The 16,178-nt window shown below is 41.3% G+C and overlaps 1 protein-coding gene across 1 annotated transcript in view; it reads right to left on the bottom strand.

Annotated features, from left to right (window-relative positions):
• acss3 (acyl-CoA synthetase short chain family member 3) overlaps positions 1-13,588 on the bottom strand; it is a 228,480-nt gene extending 214,892 nt beyond the window's left edge. Inside the window, exon 1 of the mRNA XM_028817153.2 lies at positions 13,002-13,588. Coding sequence (XP_028672986.1) covers positions 13,002-13,459 — 458 coding nt within the window. The 5' untranslated portion in view covers positions 13,460-13,588. The remainder of the gene's footprint in view (positions 1-13,001) is intronic.
• Between the last annotated feature and the right edge of the window lie 2,590 nt (positions 13,589-16,178).

The raw sequence follows: 16,178 nt of genomic DNA, 5'->3' as shown, positions 1-16,178 counted from the left end.
TGACAAAAAAGTTTACTTGAGATTTTTGCAAATTTATTAAAAATACAAAAATTGAGAAAGCACATGTACATAAGTATTGACAGCTTTTGCTATGAAGCTCGAAATTGAGCTCAGGTGCATCCTGTTTCCCCTGATCATCCTTGAGATGTTTCTGCAGCTTAATTGGAGTCCACCTGTGGTAAATTCAGTTGGTTGGACAGGATTTGTAAAGGCACACACCTGTCCATATAAGGACCCACAGTTGACAGTTCATGTCAGAGCACAAACCAAGCATGAAGTCAAAGGAATTGTCTGTAGACTTCCGGGACAGGATTGTCTCGAGGCACAAATCTGGGGAAGGTTACAGAAAAATTTCTGCTGCTTTGAAGGTCCCAATGAGCACAGTGGCCTCCATCATCCGTAAGTGGAAGAAGTTCGAAACCACCAGGACTCTTCCTAGAGCTGGCTGGCCATCTAAACTGAGCGAACAGGGAAGAAGGGCCTTAGTCAGGGAGGTGACCAAGAACCCGCTGGTCACTCTGTTAGAGCTCCAGAAGTCCTCTGTGGAGAGAGGAGAACCTTCCAGAATGACAACCATCTCTGCAGCAATCCACCAATCAGGCCTGTATGGTAGAGTGGCCAGACGGAAGCCACTCCTTAGTAAAAGGCACATGGCAGCCCGCCTGGAGTTTGCCAAAAGGCACCTGAAGGACTCTCAGACCATGAGAAAGAAAATTCTCTGGTCTGATGAGACAAACATTGAACTCTTTGGTGTGAATGCCAGGCGTCACGTTTGGAGGAAACCTGGCACCATCCCTACAGTGAAGCATGGTGGTGGCAGCATCATGCTGTGGGGATGTTTTTCAGCGGCAGGAACTGGGAGACTAGTCAGGATAAAGAGAAAGATGACTGCAGCAATGTACAGAGACATCCTGGATGAAAACCTGCTCCAGAGCGCTCTTGACCTCAGACTGGGGCGACGGTTCATCTTTCAGCAGGACAACGACCCTAAGCACACAGCCAAGATATCAAAGGAGTGGCTTCAGGACAATTCTGTGAATGTCCTTGAGTGGCCCAGCCAGAGCCCAGACTTGAATCCGATTGAATATCTCTGGAGAGATCTTAAAATGGCTGTGCACCAACGCTTCCCATCCAACCTGATGGAGCTTGAGAGGTGCTGCAAAGAGGAATGGGCGAAACTGGCCAAGGATAGGTGTGCCAAGCTTGTGGCATCATATTCAAAAAGACTTGAGGCTGTAATTGCTCCCAAAGGTGCATCGACAAAGTATTGAGCAAAGGCTGTGAATACTTATGTACATGTGATTTCTCAGATTTTTTATTTTTAATAAATTTGCAAAAACCTCAAGTAAACTTTTTCACGCTGTCATTATGGGGTGTTGTGTGTAGAATTCTGAGGAAAAAAATGAATTCAATCCATTTTGGAATAAGGCTGTGACATAATAAAATGTGGAAAAAGTGATGCACTGTGAATACTTTCTGGATGCACTGTATGTCCTGAAGGCAGCTGTGTCAGTAATATTCTGTGCTGCCTTCACCACTCTCTGCAGTACTTTACATTATTAAACCAAGTAGTTGGCCTAACAGGATGTGATGCACCCAGTGTAGACTCTTCTGTGCACCTGTAGAAGTTAGCAAAAATAGGTAATGAGGTGTCCTCAGACATCTGATGAAGTAGAGGCATTGGTGAATCTTTCTGACAAGAGACAAAATGTTGTGCCACTTCAGTTCATCAGTAATACTGAAGACACTCGAAGAAATTTTAAGCTGCACCTCTTTTAACACCATCCCATTTAATGTAACTGTCAGTGTGGTTTTGCTTTCTGAAATCCATACTGGGTTCTTGGTTTGCAGACATGAAGAGTGAGAATACTGTCCTGACACCACTGAGTCAACATGTAGTCCTCTTCTCTATAAGCTGTCTCATCATTGTCGGTGATCATGCCTATGATGGTGGAGCTATCAGGTAATTTCTATAAGCTATAAACAGAATTATGGCATAACATTTTTATTATCCAAATGTACAAGGTTGGTATGGAGTGCAAGGAATATGGAATCCTCTGTGCACTGGATTTGAAGATTTGCAAACAGGACATGATCACGATTATTTGACTACTCTGTTCAATGTATCTCAGCACTAGTCTTTCAAGACACTTTATAATTAATGGAGCGATTGCCACTACTCCACAGTCATTCAGGCAGTCCATTTTGTTTTCTAAGGCACAGGGACAATTGTTGTCCTTCTGAAACAGACAGGGACCACATATTCTCTAAGTGAAATATTAAAGATGTCACTGAAGACATCAGCTAATTGATTGCTACAGGTTTTTAAACCATGCCCTGAAATTCAGTCTGGTCTGGATGCTTTATGGATATTGTTTAAAAGTCCTAATCACATTTTGTGCAGAAAAAGAAAAGAATGAATCATGTGGTACTGCAGGAAATTAAACAGCAGGCTGCCCATTGTCACAATTGAAATGACCCGCATTGTCCAGGAGGCCAAGCAGTTAAAGACATTTGTTTTCACATTCAGACCATGTCCCATTCACCCCTATTTTAAAATGCAAGAACAGGTTAGTTCTTTTTTTTAATTGTTCAATTTAGAACACATTATTTAGAACACAACTTGAGTGTAGGGGTTTGCCCTGAGGAGGAGATGTAAGCTATATGATGTATCTGGGGGAGGGTCCGATTCCTAGAAACATTATTGGGGAAAAAATGATTTTAGAAACATTGATGGGCAGATGAGATGCTGAAGGGGCGGCACGGTGGTGCAGTGGGTAGCGCTGCTGCCTCACAGTTGGGAGACCTGGGGACCTGGGTTCGCTTCTCGGGTCCTCCCTGCGTGGAGTTTGCATGTTCTCCCCGTGTCTGCGTGGGTTTCCTCCGGGCGCTCCGGTTTCCTCCCACAGTCCAAAGACATGCTGGTTAGGTGGATTGGCGATTCTAAATTGGCCCTGGTGTGTGGGTGTGTTTGTGTGTGTCCTGCGGTGGGTTGGCACCCTGCCCGGGATTGGTTCCCTGCCTTGTGCCCTGTGTTGGCTGGGATTGGCTCCAGCAGACTCCCGTGACCCTGTGTTCGGATTCAGTGGGTTGGATAATGGATGGATGGATGAGATGCTGAACTAGTAAAACAGTTTTCTATTAGAGAATTTTAAATTCTTTTAAAATTTAAAAGTATGATAAATTATTAGTATATATTTTTCTGACTGCTTCATCCATGGCAACCTACAGCATCACAATAGGATATAATTATTTTCATTTTTTTTTTTTTTCTTTTTAAATTGGACAACAGGAAATTTAAATTTATTGCTCAAATAACCCTTGTGATTTAATATCCAGGGTCTAACTTACTACACTGTACTGACTCCAATGGCTATATGTCATCAATATGATCACTGGATTACAATCAAGAAAGGCTGTTGCAAAATATAGCTTTCCAATATTCAGAAAGACTTCAGAGATTTTACTTATTTGAACAACCTCTAACACAGAGAGCTCTGAAAGTCCCAAAGGTAGAGTGAGGGAAGGTCAAAATGCATTCCAGCATTAGCAGCAAACAGCACAGCAGATTTAGGAATTTGCCAGACTAAGCTACAGTACCTACTTTTGATGAAGTTTAAGCAAAACATGAAATTAATTATAACCTTGGTCCACATACTGTGAATATCTCAAACAGTGACATATAAAGGTCCATATTTAGTATAAATACTGTGGTTGTTGCAGACATTAGATAGATAGATAGATAGATAGATAGATAGATAGATAGATAGATAGATAGATAGATAGATAGATAGATAGATAGATAGATAGATAGATAGATAGATAGATAGATAGATAGATAGAAGACATTTCTTGTTATACAATGTTTATTAAAGGAACAAAAATACAGGTAAATATTTGTAGAAAGCAAAGTAAGATCTAAATAATTAGGAAACAAAACCTATCACCTATCTAAGCCTAACTATAGGAGTCTTCAAGTTAAACCACTACTTCAAAAGCAATATGGCTTGTCCACTTTAGCAACATAAAAAAATAGTGACACATAATCTCTCTCCAAAATCTCTTTGAACTGGCTGTGTTACCTAAATGCCTGTCAAACACTTGCTCAACTAACTTTCAGACTCTAAGCTAAGTGATGTAAGCCACTTTATATCACTCACTGAATAGGCCATAACCACGCACAGGGTCAGGAATGCCCTAAGAAATTTCTGTGGATTTCTCTTAGTACTCATTTTAGTAGACCCAAGGTTTAACCTCACCCATGAACTTCAGTACGCAAAAAGAACGATCAACACATTCCAAGTCAGAGCACTCTGCTGACACTCAACAAACTGAAAAACTCTCCCCATCTTCTGCCTAACTCTGACACATTTCCATTGATCTACTGCCTCCAAGGTACAAACTTTCGGGACGCTGCAAACATTTAGTCACATTTTTGGTTTCCTGACAACAGTGTATAACGTGAACAGACCCTTGTTTGCTGATTACTCTCAATGGTACATGGAGATGTGCCCCTGTCACCACAGTAGACTCTTATTCTCCAGGATAGGTTTGGGGAGGCCTCTCTTCAGGAATTCCTCTCATTGATGCCCCCATTTTTCATTGCACATCCTTATCAGCCTGGTACTTTGTCACAACAGATAGAAAGATTCAGTAACAATTCATACAGACAGATAGGACGATTGAAAAAGTGCTAAATGACAGGCAGACTAACAGGCAGATAGACATATTAATAAATAGATTAGGGTAAAAGTATAACATCAATGTGAAGTCCCTTAATTGACCCCAAAGTTAACAAATGCTACCTGAACAATTTGCAGGCAGTATAAGTCACAGACTACAGAATCCATATTACTAACCGAGAATGCTAAACCGGATGATGGACGCAGGCACATCCGGCCATGGGCCGTAGCTGCAAAAAGACGTACTGCGCAGGCGCAAAAAGAGTCCGCGAGAGTCGGCTGAGGAGCCGAGAAAGGCGGACAAAAGAGGGCGAGAGAGGCGGATGAGGGTCCGCAAGAGGCGCAGGCGGAAAAAGAGTCCGCGAGAGTCGGAGAAAGGCGGACAAAAGAGGGCGACAAAGGCGGATGAGGGGCCGCGAGAGGCGGACAAGACCACACAAAAAAGGAGTGAGCACATACAAAAAGGAGTCACAGAAATGAGGCGCAACAGGCACCGAAAAAAGGAAAAGGCACATAAAAAAGTAGTCAAACGCGGGCAAAGCACGAAACACATTGCACATGAAACTAAACACACCAAAAAAAAAGAACAGACGAGCGCACAACAGCAAGGCACGACCACACCCCCCACACCCCCCCCCCCCACCCTACAGGCACGGAACGGGACGGGACGGGACACACACCAAGAGGGGGATTCAACAAGCCCATGGAAGACAAAAAAAAAGAACACAAAACCACCCCACAGACCCTACAAGCAAGGGACGGGACACGCACAAAGAGGGGGATTCAAACAAGACACAGGAACACAAAAAGAAAGAAGACGCTCGCGCAACAACAATCCCCCCCACACATCCATAAGAAGTGACACCCAAAGCCACATATTCTAAAGTGAACGTCGACACTTTCACACTAGGCAGCATAGGTGTCGGCATAGGTGTCAGCATAGGTGGATGTCCTTTCAATAAAGCACTATTAACCGTTCAACTGCAGAAAAGGATACATATTAACAGTGAGTGCGATCCTCCTTATTACTTATCCATATTTCGCATGCTGAGAAAGAAACAAGTCATGAATACACGGTCACGGGTACAAAACGATTCAGAAAGGATAACGGGAACAAACACACGAACACGAAAGAAACAAGAAAATAGACGGCGGCGCATAAAACGCGCTTCTGAAACACCGGGAGAAAAAATGTCTCGGATCAAAAAACGCAAAGCACAAGTGACACCGTTACAGAGACGTGCCCAAATGGACAGACACAATGAACGTAGACGCATTTAGCGCGCGTGTCAAAGTGCTGCATCGAAAGAAGCGCGATTTCAAACCGAAAGAGCTCGCGTATCAGACATACAAAAAAGGGAGCGAAGAGACAGAATAAATGAACGGAGACGTGAACAACGCGCAAATGAACTAACAGAAAAAAAAAAAGCAAGACGCGAAAAGCACCAAGCTCAAATGACCGACATACAAAAACAGACAAGGCTCGATACAAACAATGCACAGCGTAGACTGAAACGGACTTTGCGCAAAGCGGAGGTGAATAAAAAAAAAGAAAAAAATAGCGCGTCACAAATAATGGACATGCAACAAAAAGGCAATCAAACGCAAAAAGCAAAACATGCCCGTCGCGGACATCAACGCCACACACCTGTTAAACGCTTACGCCAAATGGCTGAAAACGCCTTCAATAAGGAATCCACTATTGAGGAAAATTCATTGGGATTAATGAATGTCATTTGCAATCATTGTCATTCACTTAACTTCACAGAAGAAACAACTGGCAATACAAATAATGAATTTACACGTTGTTGTCAAAAAGGTCAGATTAGACTGCCTCCTTTACATTCATATCCTGAATATCTAAAGAAGCTTCTAACTAACGATGTGCCTGAAAGTAAAAACTTTATGAACTGCATTAGATCCTACAATAGTTCATTTGCTTTTGCATCTACCGGAGTACATATCAGGCCACCAAAAGGCAATGGCCCATACTGCTTTCGCATATGTGGACAAATATTGCATCGCATTGGAACAGTGCACCCTGAAACAAATCAACAACGCAAATATGCACAAATCTACATCCTAGATCAACACAAAACAGGGTTTATGCAATGGCACACGGTTAGTCGTCAACACCATGACACGCAATGTTATTCAAGCAACAGTTCTTACAGGATCACATGCTAACAATACTGTTCTCATTCCTAGAATTGACCTTACAAGTTCTGACCTAGAATTACCTTTTACATTGAAACGGCGACAGTTCCCCATTAAACCTGCATTTGCCATAACCATCAACAAATCACAAGGACAAACCATGGACAAGGTTGGCATCTACCTCTCTGAACCCGTTTTTGGACATGGACAACTTTATGTTGCCTTCTCACGTGTTCGACGTTCATCTGACGTTAAAGTTAAATTTATAAATGATCCATGCCAAGGAAGACTCATTCAAGGACAAGACACCATCTTTACTACTAATGTTGTATACAAAGAAATGTTCCAATAAAACATTAATATATGCCAAATACTCTATTTGTTATTTCTATGCGCATCATCCAAAGCTACACAATATTCTATATCTAATTCATACATCTCACTCTTTGTCATGTCCCAACGCCAGGGGTTGGCGAGCGAAGCGAGCAGGGGGCAGAGCCCCCTAGTTTAGAATGCTGCAGGATGAATGTGGCCCAAAAGTAAATAAACTAATACATTATTTGTGCAGACAGTAAAGGTATTCTCAGGCAATATTGTTGGATCTTCACCCACTCAATGGGTGGATATCTGGTGAATGAGAAATAAACAACACAGGTGTAAGATTCTTATGATGCTTATCAAATTACAACAGGCAATAATGTGTGTTTTTATGATTATTGGCAGTGATATCCTGAGAAACACCACCTTGGTAGGAAAGAAACAAGCTTAGGTGACCTGTTCAGAATTAGCACATACTGACTGGTACTGATCTTATCTTTTAATGCAGTTAGTGTTGGCAAAGCCTGAGAGGAAAATGTCTCCCACACTATTAAGAAACTACCAACACAAAGCATTCATGCATGTAAGCTCCTTTTGGCATCTACTACACATGGTTCTGGGAAGAATATGATACAAGAAAACTCGGCTAACCCTGCTGTCTTTCTCCACTAACAAATCAGGAATGACATCTATACTGTAACTGGTCTCCACTGATAAGTTCTTAGAGTTCTGGTTCTGTCGAAACTGCCTGATCGCACCCTATACTGAGTGAAAGTTTAGCTCAAAAGCTTTTATCTTTTTTTTAAACAATTGTATCTTATTATTGTATTACAGCTCACCTATTGCAATGTAAACATCTATAAATAAATTTGATGTATTTAAAAAAAGAATTTAGCTTTGCATACTATTTGATAGTAACAAACTTGGGAGTTCCACTTCAGTAGGATCTTAGACATTATTCTTTAGTAAAACCTAAAAAAACTGAGAGGTATTCTAGTATCCTAGTGTTACAGGCCATGATTAGAGGCAACAAGACTTAGCCAGATTTACATGACCTGGAGCAAGTTGGACTATTAATTCCTTTATCAACCGAGGAACCACATTCCTGCGAAAGATCCTGTTTTCAATAAATTTAAGGACCCTTAATTACCCTTATATCCATCAAATACCTGCTGAACCTGCTCAGCCCAGCTCAATGTTTGTAAGGTGTGGGGGACCACAGTCTAAAAAAGACAACATTAGACACAACCAGCCCTAAAGGTGGAAGCCAGAGCCTACTCACACATACAAATTCACAGTCACTTATAATGTAGATCCCACAATAAACTTAGATGAATGTCTATGAGATACTGGGAGAAGCACCCAGAGAAAATCCATGAAGGAACATGAAAATGAGGAAACTACAGAGATACAGAGAGAGAGAGAGAGAGAGAGAGAGAGAGAGAGAGAGAGAGAGAGAGAGAGAGAGAGAGAGAGAGAGAGAGAATGACTGTGCCTAGATGTACATCCAATAGTGGTCAGTCAGTCATTCTCTAACCCGCTATATCCTAACACAAGGTCACAGTGGTGTGCTTTAGCCAATCCCAGCCAGCACAGGGTGCAAGGCAGGAACAAATCCCCGGGCAGGGCACCAGCCCACCGCAGGGCACACACACACCAAGCACACACTAGGGACAATTTATGCACCTAACCTGCATGTCTTTGGACTGTGGGAGGAAATCAGAGCACCCTGAAGAAACCCACGCAGACAAGGGGAGATGTTGCAAACTCCATAAGAAGTGATATAACCTAGATTCAGTTAAACACCTGAACATGGACATGATGAAAATTCAGGCTTATATACAGCCAGTTAGTGGAACATAAAGGTAACATTTTAAAATGTTACATATAGCAATACAATGGTCAGATGGAAATGAAGCTTTAAAGAAAAACATATGATAAAAGACTTGGCCATGGAAGAGAACTCACCCTATCTTCGACTAGACTGGGCCTCAGAGCAATACAAAACATGTTTTGCGGTGTTCAAATCAAGACATGTTAAACCTACACTACATGGAGCACTCAAAATGTCACAGCAATGTGCTTAAAGTAAGTCATAAACAGCACTAGACAAAGTCCAGTGAAGAGCATTCTCTCCGAGACCAGCAACGTAATTTGTACAAATAAAAATCTCACAAAAGATGCTTCACCATTGAGATTTTTAGTCAGATGCTTGTGAGGCCTAGTTGTTGTCCTGCCCCAAGGAATTTGAAGGCCAACTTTGATCCACTCAACCGGAAAGAATTATGGGACATTGACTATGAGATTTGAGATTGCACTGCATATGAACCATAAGCAAAGACTGAATCAACAGAAAATTATATATACTGTATGTTGAACAAACTACCTTATGGTGAAGGTGAAATCAGAACTCTTGGTTTGTTGTTATTTTGGACACTACAGTGGAACCTCGGTTCACGAACGTCTCTGAACACGTACAAATCGGGTTACGACCAAAAAGTTCGCCAAACTTTTGCATCTGTTCACGACCACACACTTGGTATACGAACAAGCCAGTTTCCCTTTTGGTTTGTGCGCGCCAATGATTTCCGCAAGTGTTCATTCCCTCCCTGTGCATTCCCTGTGCAGTGAGTGAGAGTGAGAGAGAGAGCGTAAGAGAGCGAGTGAGAGAGAGAGAGAGAGCACAAGAGAGCGAGCGAGAGAGAGAGAGAGAGAGAGAGAGAGAGAGAGAGAGGGCTGGCAGCATAAGGCCAAGAAGGCAGTTAAAGAATGCACTGGGCTTGTTTTTAAAAAGACTGATTCGAACATAGTTTTAACCTCGTTGTATTTAATGAAGACTTTTTTCTATTGGATTTTAACCTCCACTTCACTTCTGTTTACAGCAATCGGTTCGTAGCGTGCATTGTTGCAATGTTACTTTTCTTGGTTTTTTATTAAATTACGGATTTAATTTCAAATGTTCATTTTTTCCCTGTGCTTAAAACTCATTAAAAAAAAGTGTTTTTAGCGAGCAGTTCATAGCGCTATAGCACGAGCTCTTGCTAAGTTAGTTTTCTCTGTTGTTCAAGGTTTTCTCAGTGTTATTCAATGTTTTTACATTTAGTTTACTATTACTCTGTGCATTCTATGGTATAATTAACTATATTTGTGCTTAAAAATCTTTAAAAAACATATATATTTACATACAGCTCATACGGTCTGGAACAGATTAATTGTATTTACATACAATCCTATGGAGGAAATTACTTTGGGTTCCACTGTATAGAGAAACAGGAATGGTCTAGTTATGTTGCATTAAATAGCCTGTTATTGTCAAAATATTTTCTTATACTACTGTGTAACAAATTCATGCCACACACATTGCAGTTCATGTCCCACTTGAAACTGAACTTGAAAGATCGCACTTATGTGTCCTGCGGTGGACTTGAAAATTAGCAGCAACCCTGCTGTGGTACAGAAACCAAATCTAGCTGATGTCTACAGTTAATGAAAGCAAGAATAACCAGATCTCTAGACCATGAGTTACAAAGTACAACACAGATAAAGAGTGGTGTACCCCTCTAATCTTGCCCAATGAAAAAACAGTAGGCTTCCCTTTTTTGGATGAAAGATCCTTGAACATTTCTTTCATGTGTACATAAAATAAATGTAATTTGAGGAAATGTAATTTGGAAAAAAATGTAATTTGGAGATGGTGATGCTAGTAAAATCACCATCCTAGCAACCCTACCGGGGGTGATGGAGCTAAACATATTGCAGCCCACCAACAGTCACAAGGTAGGAGTTTAGTTCTACTATCTATCCATCCATTACAGCTTCTATCTCAAGTTCAGTTCCTGCAGGCTTTAATTAAAGCCACTTTCTTAATTTGTAGCCTTTTACTGCTTCTAATAGAACATGATTGGTTGCCTTCATCAGATTTGACCCAAAACTTCAATTGTTAAATGGCAACTGGTTGAAAAAAAAAAAAAAAAAAAAAAAAAAACAGAATTCCTCAGCTGCTCCAGGTCAAAAAAAAAAAAAATCAGCAATGTTAGAAATGTCAGATGTGTCAAGTGATACTCACATTCTTGTGCTATGGGGATTTTCAGACCTCCCACTTGTAACATCTCACCTTTTCACTTTGCTGTGTTCATGTGAATCTGCAGTCAGCATTTTTGGAGAAATACGAGGCAGTTGCTGATTTGTTACTCATTCCGCATAAAAAGCAATTAAAAAAATATTTTGTAAAGTTTTTTTCTGGAACTAAAAAACTACATGTTTTAACTGTGTATTAGATTACTGCAAATACAATTTGACTACAAAGATGCCACTTGTTACTGACCTTGTTAGCATTTTTCTATTTTATATTATGGAACGCAATAAAAGGTCAGCACTATGTCACAACTCAGTTAATTCAGAGAGCATTGTTCTGTTCTACTGGAAGCTTCCCATTTGAAGTACATTTAAAAACAACAGCAATTTATTTCTTGTGAAGCCCAAAATCCCACAAGAGCTATAACAGACCCTGTTTTTTGACAACCCCCACCCTTCACACTCTTAAGAAGACAAGAAAAAAAAATCCCAAAAAAAACGTAGGGAAAAAAATGGAAGAAATCTTGGGAAAGACAATTCAGAGAGCGACCCTGTTCCAGGTAAGTAGGGCATGCAACGGTGTCAAAAAATGGGGTAAACACAGCACACAAAACAGAATACAAGAAATCCTCTTCACATAGCTGGGTGTTCAATCATTGCTACCTCAGAAATGCAATACATTCAAATAAAAGTTCCTGTCTGTCCCATAGCATGTGAACTCACTAGGAGTGCACCATGTAATTAAAGAAAGTGACGTGTATCAGTGACTTCAAATGATCAAATCAGTTCCAAGGATGTAAGTTTTCGGCAGACTTCTTACCCAAATTGTTTTTGACCTGAAGCGTCTCAGAACGTATTGTTAACTGGCAGCTGGTTAAGGAGCAAAATATGCAATTTAGATTCTGGAATCTTGAAAGCGAGCCAATTAAAAGCAACTCAGCCAAGTATGTGTAAAGACCACCTGTATTTGGCTACTAACTAAAAACATGGCTGGAATGAAAACCTGTAGCCACAGTGGCCGTCCAGGAACTGAGCAATACAGTGTCACAACAGCGGACCTGGGATGGTCCATTACACAGCACGTTTATCAGGCACTCATATAAAGCCCTGGTGGAGCAGCGGACTGCATGACGCATTCCTGCCACAGAGCTCTGCTGACCTGGGTTCAAGGCCAGGCATGGTTGGTTCTACGGTGGGGTCCGCAAGTTCTCGTCTTTTCTACCCCTTGGTTATTTTAATTTGTGCAGTCTGAGTTTGTGGTGAGGCCGATAACTACCCTACTAACAAGTGACATCCCATCTATAGTAGGCATAACTGCTTTTTAACATGGCACCGAAGCAAAAAAAGAATCTTGGAAGATGGGGAAGCGGTTTAGTATTTATCCTGTAAACGTATGAGGTGTCGCTCGACTGAGGAAAAGCAATTGTCGCTAAGGCAATGTGATTTCTGCTCGCACAGAACAGGAAGCCGTTTCGTTCTCAAGTGTGGGGAGGGAAGTGGCGTACCGGAGCAATGCCAGCGACATAACTTTAACGTTCTGCTTAACGTGGCATTATTTTCATGCGCACTACGTAAGACATTGTCGGGATGTAAGAGTTTACATAAAATGAGTTCCTTTGCAATCGGAATACCAGGTATACAAACGCAACACCTACTAACGCTTAACTTGTTCTTATACAGACATAGCAATTATCTAATGTGTAAATACTTTAGGAAATATCCTACTCACAGCGACACTCACAAACTGACAGGAAAAGTTCACAGACTTACCATTTAACAAATGGTGGGTTTGAATTTTCGAAAGTTTGTTCCCACTTTTTGAACCAAGTGATACGTTGCGCAGCTTCTCCCCAGAATGTTTCGGGGTCTCGGATGGACAACTGGAAAGCCTGGTCATACCCTCCGCTGCTGCTGTTCCCATTCGAATGACGTGATCGAATACAAAGGGTCTCTAAAGCCGAGTCACGCCTCAAAAACAGCCCGGCTGCATTTGTGGGCAACTTTAATGGACCCCTGCCGGAGTGCCCTAAAGATCCAGACCTGGCGCACGAGGTAAACAACGAGGTGAAAGTTTGCAGGGCTCTGATATTTCCTCGGGTTTTAGCATATAAGTAAAGTTCATTAAACTGTAAATTCCGAAATATGTTGCTGTTTATAAATTGCATGTTGCAAGAAGTTACACTGGTGCGTACTTTTTTTCGTTTTTCTTCTTTTTTTTCTTTAATCATATAGTATCGCTTACAGCAGAAAGTAAAACACGGACTGGAATCACAGCCCTTCCACTGATGATGTGTTTTTGAAATTCAATCCCGGACTATAATCTATTCCAGGATTTTCACGTACTTTTTAGGCGTTCCTTGTGTTGTACCCAAAGCTGAAATAGGCTAGAAATTGAAAACTGTAATTGTGACATAAATGAAATTGTCGTCACGGTGTTTTTGCATAACATCTTATGTCTTAGATGTCGGGTCCACTCTTTTAGAGTTCTAGAAAGCAAACGAGCGCCGTTAAATTACTCGACACGATCTTACTGCACACTGAACATCAGGACAGCAGTCTGAAGCTGAAGGCTGTGCAGGTTTGAAACATTCATAACTTTAAAAGCCGTAAAGTCCACTTTCGGGTCACGGGACCCCAGCAACACCGAACACAAAGCACAATGCAGCCCTGGACAGGAAGTCTGTTTAGTCACTGATTAACCTAACCTGCCCATGTTTTTTTAGAAGAAACGCCCAACGGACATGGAGAGAACATGCAAACCTCACACGAATAGCAATCAAGAGGAGGACTTGAACCCAACACACTGAATCCATGCTAACCACCATACGAATAAGAAGAAAGACCGTGTAATTGGCGTAACTGTCAAATTGTTATGAGATTTGGTCAACTGTTTTAAAAGATGGCACAAAGAGGCATGTTGCAATTTAGTGTATTAAATATTTTAACAATAAGCTTTACGCAAATATAACAGTGATAAAATAATTTGACATTTATTAGTGGAGTATGTGAAATACATGTTTTTGAATAGTATTTTAGGATCTTGTTCAAAAAGCGGACAACAAAAGCCCCAACTACAAACCCTGAACTTATGGTTCGTGGGGGTAAGGCCAGGTACACCAGGGTCCCTAATCTTAAAATTTAACCTTGGTGTATACTGATGGCGTGTGGTTTTTGAACAAGACCCGTATTTTACAGTATCATGTACTGTAGTTAAAACCCGGCTAAGCCAAAGAGGTTTTTACTTTTACATACACAAGATTTCAAGTGTAGTCATTTAAAAATTTCTTTCTTGTTCGGCTGTTGGTTGTGGAAGGTTTATAGCTAATTGTAGGCTATATTTTTTTTAGAATGTGTAATATACACGGTGCCAGTGCTAGGTTATTTTGCATTTTAGGCCAATCATATTAGTGCACCAACCAACTTGTAACTAACCAATGCGGCTGGGTTTTTCTGCAACCTAGTCGAATTTCTAATTCGTCTTAATGGTGGTTCCTGCCATATATCTATCTATATATATATATATATATATATATATATATATATATATATATATATAATAATATGCGGCTGGAGATCCACAAAGGGAGAAGATTACTCATGTATCATAAAGTAAGAAGCCCTCCAATGTATTAGACGATGGGAAACTTCGACAATCCAAGAAGCACACAGCTATGAAAGCTATATATTGCTTTTGATTATTGTATGTCTAAGCATTACCCTCTGATGACGGCTCCTGGCAAGGACTGAAAGCTCAGGAATAAAAACTACTTTGATACGTGATTTATCTTCTCCCTTTGTGGTTCTCCAGCTGCAAATATGCAAACCATATCACAGACCTTCGCTTCCATATATATACTGTAGTATAGATGGACACTGCGGTGGGTTGGCACCCTGCCCAGGATTGTTTCCTGCCTTGTGCCCTGTGTTGGCTGGGATTGGCTCCAGCAGACCCCCGTGACCCTGTGTTCGGATTCAGCGGGTTGGAAAATGGATGGATGGATGGATATAGATGGACATCCTGACCAGAAGAGGGGCTGGTTCCTTACCACGACGGGAGGCTCCAAGAGGAGAGACGGTCATCCCAGCCAATGGAGAGAGAGGTGCTAGACTCGAAAGAGACTTCTCGGATGAATGGACGGACTTCCTGAACATGAAAGAAAATTTGTTCCCCAGGTGGGAAACCCCAGGCAGATAGACAGGCATCCTAACCCGACATATTTGGAGTACCTACCCTGGCTTGGATGAAAGGGAAAGACAGGGAAGAGCTGGCTCTAAGGGATGTTCATTCTTCTTGGACACTAGATGGCAGCAGCCCTAGATATATATGCCCAGTCGGTACCAGGAATTGTAGTCTGGTAGCGCAGACCTGCTGGGGTCCAAGGGGGCTATTGGGAGCTTCCATATGACCTAGAAGTGCTTCATATGGGCAAAATCCCTGGCACCTGACATACTCCTTGGGTCCGCAATAAAACGGAGCGCACTTATCCAGGCGAGTTGGAGCTGGGAGGAAGGAAGGCAACATTCAGCTGGAGAAGAGCAGTGCAGTAGGGGAGAAAAGAGAAAAGACCCCTAATTTTGGTGCCTTTGTATACAAGGTTTTTGTGTAGTAAAACATCCTTTATTGAACCCATAACTATCTTGTGTGTCTGTTTTTCAGGTTTGGGGCTCACTGTCACCCCGTGGGCCTTCACTATACAGTGCATCCGGAAAGTATTCACAGCGCATCACTTTTTCCACATTTTGTTATGTTACAGCCTTATTCCAAAATGGATTAAATTCATTTTTTTTTCCTCAGAATTCTACACACAACACCCCATAATGACAATGTGAAAAAAGTTTACTTTTAGGTTTTTGCAAATTTATTAAAAATAAAAAAAACTGAGAAATCACATGTACATAAGTATTCATGGCCTTTGCTCAATACTTTGTTGATGCACCTTTGGCAGC

This window comes from Erpetoichthys calabaricus, chromosome 1 (genome assembly GCF_900747795.2).
Source record: "Erpetoichthys calabaricus chromosome 1, fErpCal1.3, whole genome shotgun sequence".
In the NCBI taxonomy this organism is placed as follows: Eukaryota; Metazoa; Chordata; class Cladistia; order Polypteriformes; family Polypteridae; genus Erpetoichthys; species Erpetoichthys calabaricus.
Note: the sequence above shows the minus strand (reverse complement) of the source record. Positions and strands in the feature narration are given on the sequence as shown.